Here is a 17,252-nt window from a genome sequence, read left to right as displayed (position 1 = left end):
TTAGCTATGACAGGAAGATGCAAGTCTTACCATATCACATAACTTATTCATGGCAACTTCACCTGCCGGCCCACTCCCCTTACACCTGTGGCTCTTCATGGGGTTGAACGCCCCCAATACTGCAGCGCTCTAAACAAACACACAGTTTTCAGAAATAGATAGACAATGCCTGCACACTGAGAATTCTAGGCCCAGAGTGTGCACAAGAAGAGAAATTCACATCCATATGTCTCTGGTGAATACACTGCAGCTCGATTTACCTTTTAAGTGGTGTGATGAACAGAAGAATACCATACAATGATTATGTGATGAAAGGTTACAAACCATTTTTGGACTGAAAAAACAGGGTGCAATGATTATATGGTGAAACACAGTACATGAAATATCACACGGAACCCCACTGACATGTGCAATTAATACATGTTAATAAAAAGTAGTGCTAGTAATGACAAAAATCTGAAATGTGAGTAGAAAAAACTATTTCTATGATACTATTTACAAACATAATTTCAAACATTGTTTTTCTAAAATAATGAAATATAAATAGAAGACATCTACAAGATTATTTAAAAGTAGCCTTATTCAGAATAAACTAAATGTAAAAACTATCCAAAGGTTCATTAGTGATAAAAAGGGCAAATAATGCTACAGTCTAATGTAATGCCATATAGCAATGAGAATGAATAAATTACAACAATATGCAACAACAGGGTTAAATCTCCCAAACATAATCTTAGGTAAAAGAAGCAGGACACAAATAAATATGATTTTATTTCTATAAAGTTCAAAACCAGCTGAAATTGTCCATGGATAGTGGTTTCCTTGGTGGGAGTGGAGGACAGAAACAGAACTGATAAGAGACATAGGAGGTTTCTGAAATACTGGTCATTTTCCATGTTATTATAAGTTTTCTGGATATGTTCAGTTTGTGAATATTTTTTACTAAGGATTTACATAAGATCACTTAGAATGCATGTACCTTTTTGTATATGGAGTACAATAAGAGTTAACAAAGAACATTTGGAGGGCACTATATCAACTCCTAAGCTATGTCAAGCGGAGGAATACCATATGTATCAGTAAGCTGGACCTTGTCAGAAGTCAGTAACCTTTACTCATTCGTATTAAGGGCTTTAACTCTGGGAGTCAGGAGTGATCTGATACACATAAGTTCTGACTCCTACCATCACCAGCCTCCTGCCAAAACAATACAAGGCTCCTTTCTTCTTTGCCCAGAGTGAAACAAAACAGTCTCATTGTTTTTCTCCAAAAAGCAGACTTTCCTTGAAATCCTTTAAAATTCTCAAAAAGAGTCCTAACAAGGAAATAAAAGACTTTTCTCTAAATAAATACAACATTAAACACTTTGTATACATATCTTATTTAATTCCCAGAACTCTATAAGGTAAATATCACTATGTCCAGTTTACAGAGAAGGATATTGGAATTGGATAGGAATTGGAGAACAATCAGTGTCAAGATGGTGTGTCTGTCTCCAAAGCCCAAGCCCAACATTCATACTATTTTACCTCTCAATTACCAGTTTCTCTTGATTACAACATATCAAAAGTGCTCACTTGCATGCCTATTCTCTTATCCTTAGAATTAGATCTGATATGAGAAATGAGGCCACAGGAAGGGACTAAGTAGTGACAGACTAAGGAGGAAGGGAAGATGGCTGAGAATACCCAAATAAGGAGAACTATGTGTTCAGCTAAAGAGCAATGTTTGGGTAGAACTGTAGCCTTTGTAATGGATCAGATACACTATAAAGTTATTCATCAAGAGTTGCTTAAAGCCAGGTAAAATGGCACATGCCTGTAATCCCAAGGATTCAGAAGACTGAGACAGGAGGATTGCAACTTCAAAGCCAGCCTTAGCAACTTAGGTAGGCCCTTAGTGAGATCTTAGCAAGACTTTGTCTCAAAGTAAAACATAAAAAGTGCTAGAGATGTGACTCAGTGGTTAAGTGCCCCTAGGTTTAATCCCCAGTAAAAAAAAAAAAAAAAAAAAAAAAAATCTGCTAAAAATCAAGAAAGTAAAACATGAATTAAAAAGTTTTGGTAACCCCTAAATCCCATAATATCATACAATACACGCATTCAAGGTTTATTAAAAGAATGAGCTTATATATCCCTGAAGACCTTTCTATCATAGATTTTTTTAACATGTTTGTGCATTCATTCAAACTAACATGTTAGTCTGTTCATTCTTCCAGCAAATATTTTGAGTGTCTGATATATACAAAGAATTGCCTCAAATGCAAAAAATAAGTAGAATTTCCATTCTGATGTAGAATATAAATAATAATTATATAATGGTGATAAATGAAGAAAATAAAGCAGAGAGATTGACAGGGCAGAGGCAGGAAAATGGGACTATTTTAAATAGATCAGGAAAGGTCTGAGGATGTGATTTTTTTTTTTTTTTAGTAACTTGTTCTATACCTAACTTCTTCAACCATGATAGGTTGTATTTAACTTCAGATTGCACCTTTAAAATATTTTTTAAACTTAAATCAATCTAGGATTCTATAGGAAAACCAACTTAATTTTTACTTTATCATTTAAGATGAAAAATTGAGAAAGAAAAACAGTTTACCAGTATAGAAGAAATTATTTTAAACTACTGGAGAATAGGTTAGTATTCAAGTGAAGTAAAAGATCTGGAAAAAAAAAATGTTCTTAGATGTCCTCACTCCAGATGAACAGAAGATTTTGAGAAACACAGATCACAAAGCTTCGTAAAGTTTTAAGAAGCGTGCCCTCCTTTCCCATGTCTTTCCAACTCCTGACCTTCCTTGTCTATTTCTGTGTGCCTCATTCCACATCTTGTTCTTGTTCTGTTTCTTTTCCTGTCTTCAAACAGGATACTCCTTTGTATCCCCAATAATTACTCCTAACTGAATCATGGAGTCTTATTAAATATATTTAACAAATATAAAGTTTCAAAAAAATTCTTTCTAAAGTGGAATTGTGAAATGATTGGGAATTCTTTCCAAGATAAAACAAAGAATATCAACTATTTTTGGTTTTTGTTCAATTACCTTTAGGGCCTTTAGGTTTGATTTTAATGGTTACCCCCAGAGAGTACAACATGCATTCTTGACTTACTACAGTCAAGGATATAAATTTGCATTTTTATGTATCAGAGAAAAAAAAAAGACAAAAAGCTGATTATTTCCACCAGTCTAGGATTAAGCTAATTCTAAGTACAATTTTAATCTTTAGAGTATTATAACCAAAAACCCAAGTGATTACCAAGTACTGTCCCAGATAAACTATTGACTTTAACTATTCTCTCCCAGAACTCAAAAATCTGCTTAGTTCCTTTGTCTTTTAGCCACTACTGTCTGCTCAGCCTCTTTTACAATTAATTACCCTTTCAAATAAACAAACAATTCAAACAGAAAAGTCAAGTGAAACAAAATGTCAGACTCATTCCAATGTACTTTTCCTTTCACTGGAATAATGACACCACTGCCTTCAAACAGATTTGGCTGCCTTCAAATGGATTTTATTTTCTCTAACTTTTCTACTTGTTCTTGACTAGAAAGTCGATTTCATACCAGTTAGAAATCAAAGCCAGGAAAGAAATCAATGACACTAGGAAAAATGTACATGGAATAACAGAATATTAAAGGTTAAAAGGACTTTACAGATCATCTATGCCAAGCTTCCGTGCACACTAGAAATTCTGAAGTAAAAATCTTTTTAGACAGCCACCTAGTATCTGAGCAAATGTATCAATAAAAGAAATCTCACTGAGGTGTGGTATTAGCTGAACCACATCTAGACAAATCTCCTTCATAGACAGAATATCATAATTCTAGGCTATAATTTGCTGCTTGACACATTCATCCAACAGTCATAGTTGTCCCCTTTGAAGCACCATTGATTATTTTGACTCCTTTTTCCCAACAATACTTTAGCCCTTTAAAAACACCTATCACTTCTAAAATGTTTTCTCATACTGAGAAACATTTCCTTTACCCTAAACATTTCCTTTACCCTATTTCACATGGCATACTTTTGGGGTCATCCTTATTATAAAAGTTATTCTCTGAATTACATTCCTAATGTCAATGCCAAGAACTAAAATTGATATTCAAAATTTGATTTATTTCAAAGTATAACACAACTATACTACCTCTACAATCCTAACTAATATTGCCTCTCCACATCTATATTACATATGATAATAAATTTTACATGTAAGCATTCACAGTATATAATCCTATGGTTGTTGCCACCTAAACTCCGACATCTCAGAAACTAATATCGACTGTTCCATTCTTTCATGCACTTGTGATTTGGTTTGGTTTTTAATCTGAATGCCAGATTTAACACTTGTCCCTATTTAATTTCACTTTCTTGGTTTTCACCTGGTAATCCCAGAGTCATATTTTTTTAAATATTTATTTTTTAGTTCTAGTTGGACACAATACCTCTATTTTATTTATTTATTTTTATGGGGTGCTGAGGATCGGACCCAGGGCCTCACACGTGCTAGGCGAGCGCTCTACTGCTGAGGCACAACCCCAGCCCAGTCATATAATTTTAAATTCTGACTTTGATTTATCTATTAATTATTCCATCATGCTTTCTACCATCCCAGGTAGGAATTCTTACTATAATTATTAGCTCTAAGTCCACGTCAAAATCATTTATATATGTATTTAAATACAGTCAGTGGCAGACAGTTCCCTCTACAATGACACATCACATCTCTGGAAACAGTTGTTCATCAGCAGTCAATCATCCAGACCACATTCCTTTACCACATCTACTGTAAGACATAAGTCAAATTTTTTGCTGAAATAAATTTACAGTATGCACTGTATCTATTATATTACCTAACTATGAATTCATAGAGCACTGAATTAGGTTATTAGGGGACCTGGTATAAATGTGAGAAAAGGCAGACTAACATCAAATTTTACTTAAGATGTCAAATGTGACACAAGAATCATTTAGGCAACTTTTTTGACAAATATTTCCCACTTTATTGTAAATTTGTAAATAAAGTGCTGTAGTAGGCATTGCCACATTCTTTTTTTAATTAATTTTTTATTTATATATGACAGCTGAATGCATTACAATTCTTATTACACATATAGAGCACAATGTTTCATACCTCTGGTTGTATACAAAGTATATTCACAGCAATTTGTGTCTTCATATATGTACTTTGATTAATAATGTCCATCACATTCCACCATCATATCTAACCACATTCTTAACATTAGTAAAAACATTTGTGCTTAAAATCCAACAAACAGGGCTGGGGTTGTGGCTCAGTGATAGAGCACTCGCCTAACACATGTGAGGCCCTGGATTCAATCCTCAGCAGCACATAAAAATAAATAAATAAATAAATAAAATAAAGGTATTGTGTTCAACTACAACTAAAAAATAAATATAAAAGAAAAATCCAACAAACACAGCTAACGTTTAAAACATACTGGTTGAATTATTCTACTAAGGCTGGAAGAACTAAAATCAGTTTTGGAATGTCATAGAGTATCAAATAAAACATTTTAAAATTAAATGAAAACATTAAATACTTATGCTATTGGCCAAGGAAAATAAATTTCTATTTATAAAATTTTAATTACATTATTTTTAGGTATGACAACCGAATTCACTGCCTTATAACAAATTTATAATTTGGAACCTCAAAGATGTTGAATGAGAATATTGTTCACCATGTTTTTAATAGTATGTAAACTCATAAAGAAAAAGAATTCTGACAAAACAAAATACTTCCATAAATTAGTATATTAACATTCAGAATACGAGATATACCAAGATTTGCTGAATTTTCTTTAATCAGATAAAAAGCTGTTTTTAAAAATCCAAGGATAGATTTAAAGTTATTAATTCTTTAAAAACAAAGGTATCATTCAAAGAAAATATAGTGAAAATTTATCAGAGGCAAACACTGTTAAACGTAAGACACCACTTAAGAAAGAATACTGTTCCCCTGAAGGGATGAAGAAGGTTTCTATTATTAGCAGAGATTAAAAACTGCCTGAAATTCTTTCCTTAACAACACCACACTAAAAATAAAATGGTTCACTACATTTCAAAATAAACACATTGCTTTGCATGTACATTTCAGTCACTAAAAGAATAGATAAAAATACAAACCTTATTCCAAAAATTTCTTTTTTATCTGTATCTAATAAATATGCTAGTAGATTTTTTTTCATTTTTATAATACATTTAACATTTGTGGGGTCTTAGGTGACCCACTTACTAATTTTCTACTAAAGGATCTGAGATTAAATCTTCCCACTAGGTCAAATTAAATTATATGCTTGGCTTCAAAATTTAATTTCTCTACAAAGTGTTTTCCCTATTCAAGGATACCACAGGAATCTTAGAAGGGTAAATGAGGAAGTATTATCATTACAAAGCAGTACCAAATGCATTCAGAAAAACTGGCATGAACTACAAGATAAGTGAACACTTTGGCATGCTGCTACAAAAAGAAAAAAAAAAAAACCAAGTGAGACAGAGTGGTGCTGTGAAGGGAGCAAGTCCAAGAATTGAAGTAATCACCTCAACACAGGAACAAACTATAAACCCTTTCAATGCATATACCTACATTAAGGGAAAATTTGGATGAAAGGCATTTTTAGATCAGAGGATATTCTCCATGCTTTCAAAAAAAAAAGTTACCTTATTTATTCTGATTTTAGTTCAAGTGCCTTTAAAATGATGTACACATGGAAACTGCCATGGGCTACTCATAGTTCCTGCCTCCCTTCCCAGCTTTTGCCTCCTTCCTCCAACAGTTTGTGATCACTGCCACTGGATTTGGAATATATGCATATTATGTTTACATATGTTATGTATTTAAATTAATTATGTGTTTGCACACCTGCCTTAGGAGTGATGTGTAGAAGAGGTGAATAGTGAGCAGGGTCTGTAGAATTAAGAGGTTCTGAACATATTCATTCACAAAAAAAGTGAGGGGGGGTGGATGACTTCGGAAAACTAAACAGATAGTAAATTCTTCTTCCATCTCATCAAATAAATTTCTGATCTCAGAACTAGATCACAGATTATTCAGCTAATTAAGGATTTAAGTAAATAATGGGCCCAAAGTACTTTTGAAACCCTTTTCACGTACATTCATTTTCTCATGTACTTCTCACAGCTATGTTAAGAGAACATGTGGTATTAAATATCCTTTCCCATAGATCAAGTTTGGTTAGCTCATCTAACCAAACTCTACAGCTGGCTCATGACACTGCTACTGTTCCACAACTGGTTTTCCAAATCAAAAGCTCTCTGTGCTACAGAGACCATACACAGCATCACCTTGCCTTTTGTGGACCTACCCTGAATCTATATACATTGTTTCTTCTGAAAAATACCTTTGAAAGTCAATCAACTGATTACATAAAATGAACAAAATTCATTCAGAAATTTAAGACAAAATTACTTAAGTCAAAATCATATAAAATAGAAAAAAACCTAAATAACATCATTCAATTAACTAATTGCTTGAGAGATCTAACTGAACTTATTATTCAGGTACTACATACATGGTACAGTTGGCTCTTGTCATCCCTGGATCCAACCAACCATGATACCAAAATATTTAGGAAAAATAAATATTACAGTTGTACTAAAAATGTACACACTTTTTTTCTTATCGTTATTCCCTAAACAATATAACAAGTACTTACACAGCATTTGCATGGTATTAGGTATACCAATAATCTAGAGGTGATTAAAACATACAAGAAGATGTGCATAGGTTACATACGAATACTGTGCCATTTCATGTAAGGGAACCAATCTCTCACAGATCCCATGACTTAGTCAAAAAGGTCACTGTTGGGCTGAAGTTGTAGCTCAGTGGTAGAGCGTTCATCTAGCACGTGCAAGGCCCTGGGTTCAATACAGAGCACCACATAAAAATAAATAAATAAATAAATAAATAAAAGATTTTTTTTTTAAAAAGGACACTCTTTTAATATAAACATTAATAACTGAATATGGTACAAATAAGTAATCATTAAGAACTTTCTTAAGTCCAGGCAACCAAAAAATAGGGGTAGATTATCACAACTGTCCAATGTTGGTATCAGAATCGATGATATTTCTAAACACCCTGAATTTGATACTAGCTCTGCACAGTGAACTTGGGTAAGTTACTCAAAGTATCTGATTCTTAATTTCTTCATGTTAAATGGAAATAATACTGAATTCAGAGGATTACTCCAGGAAATAATATAAAATCGTGCATTTAAAGCTGTGATTATATAGTAAAAACTTAACCTGTAACTTTTACCACTGAAGTGTTACAAATGTGTTTCCCCTCCCTTCCATTCTACATTACAACTGCATTTCAGCTCTGGTCTTCAGTAATTCAAATTTCCATTAACTCAAGATGAACTAAATACATCCATTTTTTAATACTCAATCTTAAAAAAAAAATTACAATGATGAAGCTTAAGGGTTCTTACAATGATGAAGCTTAAGGGTTCTCACACATTGTGTGTTTTAATTTTTCCTTTAGAAGAGGAAGACCACAAGGGCCAGAGAGATCAAACTATTCAGGGACTTTCACACTAACATGGGAGTCAAAAACAACTCTCAGGAAAAAACCTAACTACCAAAGATATAACTCTTAGTTACACTAACTAACCAGATAAATTTTCCAAAATTCAATTTATCATTCAGGACTGGATATTTTCATAAAAGGTAATGCTGCTTGTGAAGAACAAATAAATAAAAAGTTCATATTTCCCATTTGTTAATCCTTCCTGTTATCTCAAAAATAACTGGATAACTTCTAAATACCTACTAAAAGTCAAATCTGTGGCTCATTCATGTAACTATATGAAAAACAAAATCTAATTTCCTCCAGAAGACTTTTCTTTTCTGGCTGTAAAGAGACTAACATGGTTTCAACGTATCTTTTGATGACCAATTCTTTTTTTTTTTTTATAAGAGAGAGAGAGAGAGAATTTAAATATTTATTTTTTAGTTTTCGGCGGACACAACATCTTTGTTTGTATGTGGTGCTGAGGATCGAACCCGGGCCGCACACATGCCAGGAGAGCGCGCTACCGCTTGAGCCACATCCCCAGCCCTTGATGACAAATTCTGATGAAGAATAATCATAAACCACACCTATCAGTTCTTACCTTGCAAAAATGCAAGCTTCTTTTAAAATAACTGACATTATAAATGTAATTTTTTTCTTTAACTAGTCTTTCTATAACACAAACAACAGATCTATTGTTCTAGAATTTCTATCACCTTTAGTTAAACTGGGTTATGTGTTAATCAGTTTTTCATTGCTACGAAAGTTAAATACCTGCTAAGAACAACTTAGAGGAAGAAAAGTTTTTTATGGGTTTATGGTTTCAGAGGTTCAGTCCATGGTCAGCTGACTCCATTGTTCTAGGCCCAAGGTGAGGCAGAGCATCATGGAGGAAGGTCATGGTGAAAGAAAGCTACGAAACCCATGGTGGCCAGGAAGCAGAGAGAGAGAGGAAGGGGCCTCAGGGAAGATGCACCCTACCAGGGCACACCATCAGTGGTCCAACACCTGTCACGCTCCACCTGCTTCCACCTGCTTACAGTTACCAGCCAGCTAGTCCATTCAAACTAAAATGGACCAACTAGTTTACAGTTCGAATAATCTAATCATTTCACCTTTGAATATTACTGCACTACCAGGAGTTTTTGGAGGACACCTCACATCCAGACCATAACAGATGAGAACCGACCGAACAAGTCTAACCATAAGACTTCTAAAGAGCAATTCTATGGTACCCAGATAAAATGAAAACATAAATTTAGGGGGAAAGTTTTAAATAAGAAGCATTATTTTCAATCTATATAATATTTTCATTATATGAAACCTATCAATACAATAGCCCAATGAAGAAAAAAATCAACTTAAACATTTTAAATAAGGCTTTACCAATCTATCAAGCATACACTTCTTTAAAATAAGCTGAATTTAGTGCTAATAAGTAAGAAGTATGCCATTTCCAATCTTTGATTATTATGCCTAACTTTGGTCCATAAATTGGTACACTCAACTGAAGTTAAATTTTCAATTAGCATATCAGTTAAGACAGCACATAAAATGCTCCACTCTCCTCTATTTCCATGTTTTTAAAGCCACATAAAATTAAATCATCTACTGTTAAGGTTTTTAGTAGAAATTGATTTAACAAAATCTAAATCTATAACAATTAAAAATACATGTGCTTTCAACAAAAGGTGCTGGAACAACTGAATATACACATGGAAAAAAGTTGGCATTTAACTTCATCTCACGTCAGACGGAAGAATTAACTTCAAAAGGTTCTTAAAAACTAAAACAATAAAATATTTACAACAAAACATAACTAACCATAAATCTTTGAGATCTTGGGCTAAGCAAAGATGTCTTAACTATGACACTAAAAGCATGTTCATAAAGAAATTAATAAATTTGACCTCATGAAAATTCATAACTTTTATACTTCAAAAGATGCCATTAAAAATGAAAAAACCTTTAAACAAAAGACTGGGAGGAATTATGTACAAAACATGTCCAATAAAAATTTGTATCTAGAATTTTTTTTAATTATTTCAGTTCAACTTATAAGATGACAAACAGCCTGTCTTACTTCATTTTTGGTTGCTATAACAGAATACCTGAGACTGAATAACTTATAATGAAAAGTTTATTTTGGCTACTGGCTGGGAAATCTAAAGTATGGTGTCAGCATCTGCCAGTTTCTGGTGAGGATCTCATACTGCTTCATCTCAAAGCAGAAAATAAGAAGGGCAAACAATCGAATGGGAAAGAGACAAAAACACAAGGGCAGCCCCACTTTATAATAACTAACCCATGCTCAAGAGAAAGGCATTAGTTAATTCCTCTTAATGATCTAATCATCTAGATTACCTCTCAATTCAGTTACACTGGGAATCAGATTTTAACATGAGTTTCAGAGGAGGCAAATAATATTCAACCATAGCACAACCCAATCATAAAAAAATGAGCAAAGATACACAGACATTTCACCAAAGAAGATATTATAAATGAGTACATGAAAATGTGTTCAACAACATCAGTCACTGGGAAACTGTAAAATTAAAGCCTCAATGACATACCATTTCATACTCACTAGGACCATTTCACACCCAAAGATATGAAGAAAAGAGAACTCTAATACATTGTTGGTGGGACTATAAAATGGTATAACCATTCTGGAAAAGTTTGGCAGGGTCTCAAAATATTAAAGATAAAACTAAGATATAACCCACCAATTCTACTTCTAGGTATAAGAAAAAGTGTCCACATACAGGCTTCCATGTTAATATTCATGGTATCATTATTTGTAATAGCCCACAACTTAACACAATATCCATTGTCAACTGGTGTATATATGGACAAGATATGGCATATCCATTAAACAGAATACTATTCAACAATAAAAAGGAAAAAACTAATGACATGTCACCCAAGAACTGATAAAGAAGCTACAAATGAGACTCCATATTGAATAACCCCAATTATAAGAATCTAGAAAAAGCAAATTTACACAGACAGAAAACAGAGTAAGTTTCCTGTGGCTAAGAGTAGGAATGAGATTAACTGTAAGTATATATAAGGGATCTTACTGTGCTGTTCTATAATGTTCTACAACTGATCTATAATGATGGTTGCAGCATCTGGTAAAATTACCCAAAAATGTTGAACTCTGTACTTAGAATGGGTGAATTTTATTTAAATATATATATACACAATCAATAAGGCTGTTTAAAAAAATGCATGTGTTTTTGTTTCACCTGCCCTTGAATTAAATTAATAACTTTAGGTTGCAGCAATTTCTACAATTTAAAATTCAAAAAACTACTACATTGATTACAGTGAGAAGCCACAATATCTTTTTAAAGAAAATCTAACACAATGTTAGGAAAACAACTTCCAACTCAACAGGGGCTCTCCAGGAAAAACATTTCTCATAAATTCAAGTTCCCTCAAGATCACATTTTAAGAAGCCAGTACCTGGAAGCAGCTCAATGATGTCCTTTACAATGGCTGACTGTTCTGATGGGTATTCTACTCTGCATGCAGATTAGATTACAGTAGTAGTAGAATTTTAAAAGACAAACAAAAGAGTTTTAACACCATTTGAAAGGATGTGCGATTAAGTTATGTAACTTCATGAGTATACATGTCCAAATGACTGTTTTATCTTGAGTAATTCTATGTCATAACACAACCATCCTCGGCAATGATATTAAATGACAAGTAACATAACAGGCACTAATCCAATCTCTAACCCAATCCCTGGCTCTTCCTAGATTCATTCTAAATATATGCTAATTATCCATTCTGCTTATAAGATCTTTCAAAAGTAATCCAGGACTTCACAGCCTTCCAAAACTTCAAAGAATTTTAAAAACTTTTTAGGTCTTTACACAAAAACCACGTAGTCTGTGAGGCCTTGCCTGACCACCTTATTGAAAACTGCCAACCTCACAAAACTCCCCATCCTCCCTTCCCTGATTCACTTTTCTCAATAGTGTGAAACATAAAATTTACATAATATTCTAATATGTATTATTTACATATTCTAAATATGTATTACTTGTCTTACTCTACCTTACATGAAAGTACCCTCCATGTAAGATCTGATTTTGTTCCTTGCTGTATTCCCATTGCCTGGACTGGTGTTTATCATGCTGTAAATGCTCAATAGTTGGGGTTTTTTTGTTGTTTATTTTTTTGTTTTTGATCAAATGAGTGGATATCACACATGTGGAAGACAACAGGCACCGATCCTTGCCACTGGAATTAACAAGAGTCTTCAAGTGAGGTTAAAATGTGAATTTTATAAGAACTCAGAATAGAATCTGTAGCCAGCCTACCCAGCACTTATTCAGCAAAAAAATAAAAAGCCAATGCTTCACTTTATTATTCTGGATTTACAACAGAGTATTTTTAATAAGCAAGCTCTAGTTTTGGAGAGAGGGCAGGTTAATTAAATCCCATGTGACTTATTAACAAATAACAGAGGAAAGTTTAATACTTAACTAGTAAGAAGTGCTGTATAACATTTCAAAAGCAAGTGTGTTTTTCTACACCCAAAATAGGATCCCAGCTCCAAGAAAACAGACCTCAGCAGCATACGCCTTAGCAGTTCTGCCTTCCTCAGCCCCAAATCCTCCACCACGAAGGAACGTGTTTCTCTCCCCGACCTCCCACCAGCCTCCCAGAACCGTTTTACACACACCAATCCACCCTCTGACCTCCGGGTCCCAACTAACCCCGGCCCAAGCCGGCTGCATTTCAGCATTTCACACATCCAGCAGAAAGCCCACTACTACCTCCTGGTCCCTGGCTCGGCCCCCCAAAATGGTCAGCTCCACCAACCGAGCGTGCTGGCACACGAAAGAATCCGGAGAAGGCAGGGACCTCCCTGCAAGGCCAGAATTGGAGGACATCTTAACCTCATCCTGGATCTGCCAACTGCTCTTGACCTTGGGCGTGTCACTGAACCTCCAGGGGTCCCGGTTCTCTCGCCTTTAAGGTGAGGCTAACATCTGGACCAAGCCGCTGGGAGGTAAGACAGGACCTCACATAACGCCACCAGAGCCGCCGGCGCGCAACGGCGACTCGCCCATCCTTCGGTAGCGTGCATTATTCCCAACCCTTCCCTCGGGCCGCGCGCCCGAGGCACCGCGCCGACCCGGTCCCCAGTCTCCGAGTTCTGCAGAGGAGGACGCGGAGGCGCCGAAAGGCGCAAGGTGCCCGGCCCCGGCCCCCGCAGAGGCGGGCGAGCGCAACACCTGGAGCCCGGGACGCCCGCGCCCCGCCCGCAGCCCGGGGCTCCGCGCGGCCGCTCCACCTGCCGCCCGCCCGCCCGGCCTCGGCGCGCACTCAACTCTTCACTTTGCCGAAGGTGCCGACGCCCAGCGTGTCCCCCAGCACGTAGTGCCCGATCTTCACCCGCCCGTCGTGCTTCTGCTTCTCAGCCATCTTCGGCGCGCGGCCTCGCTTCGCCGCCCGGCCTCCGCGCGGACGCCGCCACCGCCTACCCACAGTGCAGCGGGACGGGGGCGGGCCGCGGGCGCGGGGCTGGCGGGGCGGCGGGGCGCGGGCGGCCGGCCGCGGGCGACGCCGCTGGCGGACGGGCGGGCGGGGCGCGGGATGAGCGGCGCCCTCGCGTGAGGCGCGTCCACGGCGACTCGGCGGTGACGCGGGCCGGGAAGGAGTGCGCGCGGGCGGGGCCGAGCCAGGTGCGCCGAGGCCGGAGGGGCGGGGCCGCGGGCTGTCGGGAACCCCGGTATCCCAGAGCGGGCTGGGTCGGGCGGGTCTCTGGGACTGGATCAGGCGGGTCTCTGGGACTGGATGGAGACGTAGACACGAGAGGAGACGCTCCCGACTCTGGGAGCAAGGGGACGTAAAACTAAAACGTGCGCCCGCGGGAAGTCGAGGACGGAGGCGCGGTAAGGGCTTGATCCGAGCGCGGTCGGCGGACAGCTGCGGAGGCGAAGGGTGCTTCGTACTGGACGTGGCACGCAGAACCCAGGACCGCGCTCGCCTTCACTAGTCCTCTGCTTATTCATTCATTCGCATTTTGCCCTGTGCATGGAAGAAACCCTTTCCTCCAGCGCTCTCAGGTTCGACTCGAATAAAGTTTCCCAACATCACAATTGCAGGACTTGCTGGAGCGTATTTTAGCACACGTTTGTATAAATAGGTAGTATAGAAATACTACGTGATAGAGCTGCACAAGAAGGAAAAGGAAGCTCGATGTAATGCAGATAAAAGCAAAATGCATACAGGACAAAGGAGTTGTGAGGAACAAGTGCAATGCAAAGGCCCCAAATCCTCCACCACCAAAGAATGTGCTTCTCTCCAAGTCCTCCCACCAGCCTCCCAGAACCGGTTTACATACACCAATCCACCCTCTGACCTCCGGGTTCCAACTAACCCCGGCCCAAGAAAAAAATAAGTAATAAAGGAAAGAGTGAAAAAAATGGTGAGAGGAAATTAGAAATATGATGCCCAGCCGGGCATGGTGGCGCACGCCTGTAATCCCAGGAGCTCCGGAAACTGAGGCAGGAGGATCGCGAGTTCAAACCCAGCCTCTGTAATTTAGAAATAGCCTTATGCAACTCAGCGAGACTCTTGTCTATTGATAACGTATTTACAAAAAAAAAAGGCTGGGGACGTGACATAGTGGTTAAATGCCCTGGGTTCAATCCCCAGTACCAAAAACAAACAAACATGATGCCCAAAAGTGTATTAAAGACTGGCAGAATTCGATGATGTCATTAATCTCTTACCCATTTCCTGACTCCCACCTTTGCTTCCCTTCTTCCTCTTTCAGTGCCTGAAAATTGCCTCTCACTTCAAAATAAAAAAGATAAATATCTAAGCTAATGAATGTTAATTAGCTCCATTTAGCCATTCCCCAACATACATATATTTCAAAACAATATGTTGTACACCATAAATATCTACAATTTTTGTCGATGAAGAAAACAAACTCAAAACAGAGAAAAATGATTATTTCCTACTTTGGGAATTAAATTTTCCTGTTTGGGATATTAATTATTAAGGATTAGTCAAACATTTATAAAACTATGCATGCCAATAGAGTTTCAAGGTCACATTCCTCAAATATAAAGTCTCACATCACACTGTTTATATGAAAGAGAAATGTATTAATCAGAATAACAGGATGGAAAAAAAAACTTTTGTTTTCTGAGAAGTGCGAAATACACAAATGACACTCATTCCAGTGTACACCCCAAGATAATCTGAGGAGACATGATCACCCTTTATAAATTATAAATATCACAGCTGTTGAACAGAGGCTATTTTTGTTCATTCTTGGGGTCATCTTTCTTGCTGACAAGAAGTATCATTAAAGAATCACTTGATCTAGCTGGCGATTCAGAGAAAACAGTTATTTTTAATGCTGAACTTATATGTAGTTAAGGGCCACTCCTTGGGTATTGATTTGAGTGAGAAAACAAACTGTGTATTCAGCTTTTGAGATACAGATGGATTTTTGTCTCTTGTTCTAATGTCCCAGTGAAAGATGTTCAAAAGTCTTTAAGTTAGAATGCTTTGGGGGCATGTATGATTTTGTCCAAGAGAACTCAAATACTATGTATAATTATAATACTCTAATAAAAATAATAATAAATTAGAATGCTTTCTTTTCTTTAGAATTTAATCTTTACTTGTTGTGGAGTTGTTTGTTTGTTTTGTTTTTTTAATAAAGTGCTGAGGATTGAACCCAGGGCCTCACCTATGTTAGGCAAGTGCTCTACCGCTGAGTCACACCCCAGCACTAGAATGCTTTCTTAAAGCTATGAACTATAGACTGAGATTTTAAACACGAACAATTTTCCAGTAAATCACTGTAGCAGTACTTGCTTGAATGTATTTTAGCACAAGCTTATGTAAATAAGTAGTATAGAAATAGTATGTGATTGAGCTGCACAGGAGGGTTGAAAGGGTGGAAAAAAGCTAAATGCAATGCAAATGAGAGCAAAATGGGTACGAGACAAAGGAACTGTGACTAGCAAGTATAATACAAAGGCACAAGTTAAAGAATAAAGTATAAATTTAGATTTTTAAAGGATGTTGCACAGCCTGAACTATTGGTAATCATGACTTAAATTTTTATATACTTCATAGCTATTCTTACATAGCTACTAGGGACTAACTTGTAGCTTTAGTTTCATGCCAAATATATGTAAGATTCTTTATTAAATAAGAAATTACTTTAACCATCATTATCCCAGTTAATGATCATAAAAGAAACTTCTTCTCATCCCCATTTTGTAGATGATAAAATTTAATTTTTAACCTTTGATTTGTCCAAGGCGAATAAACTAAGTGGTAGAGCCAGGCCCAAGCCCAGTTCTGACTCCTCCTTCTCTTTATACTCACACTATAGCTGTCTCTGTGAAAGAGCATGCGGTGCTCTGGGGAGGTTTAACATGTTCACATAGCCCTCTTCTCACTTTTTTTAAATTTGTAAGGCAAATTTAATTATTTTTGTTGTTGTTGTGATTTATTTAGAGAAAAGATGGAATGCTGCTGGTTGCTGTGGCATATGCCTGAGGCAGGAGGATCCCACACTCAAAGTCAGCCTCAGCAACTTAGCAAGGCCCTAAGCAACTCAGTAAGAACCTGTCTCAAAATGAGAAATGAAAAAAGGGCTGGAGATGTGGCTCAGTAGTTAAGGGCCC

General features: G+C 36.9%; 1 protein-coding gene across 3 annotated transcripts in view; it reads right to left on the bottom strand.

Moving 5' to 3' along the window:
* The window catches only part of Prkaa2 (protein kinase AMP-activated catalytic subunit alpha 2), a 69,160-nt gene extending 55,073 nt beyond the window's left edge, over positions 1-14,087 (bottom strand). The window contains exon 1 of one of the 3 annotated variants that reach the window (XM_046451046.2): positions 13,923-14,087. In XM_046451046.2, coding sequence (XP_046307002.1) covers positions 13,923-14,016 — 94 coding nt within the window. In that variant the 5' untranslated portion in view covers positions 14,017-14,087. Of the gene's footprint in view, positions 1-13,364; positions 13,382-13,410; positions 13,789-13,922 lie in introns of those variants that run through there. The other 2 variants (XM_058581500.1, XM_058581501.1) reach the window with 2 other exon arrangements.
* Between the last annotated feature and the right edge of the window lie 3,165 nt (positions 14,088-17,252).

This window comes from Marmota monax, unplaced genomic scaffold (assembly GCF_021218885.2).
Source record: "Marmota monax isolate L192 unplaced genomic scaffold, Marmota_monax_Labrador192_F-V1.1 WCK01_AAM20220418_F8-fsc00023, whole genome shotgun sequence".
NCBI lineage: Eukaryota > Metazoa > Chordata > Mammalia > Rodentia > Sciuridae > Marmota > Marmota monax.
This window is presented reverse-complemented; position numbering and strand designations above follow the sequence as displayed.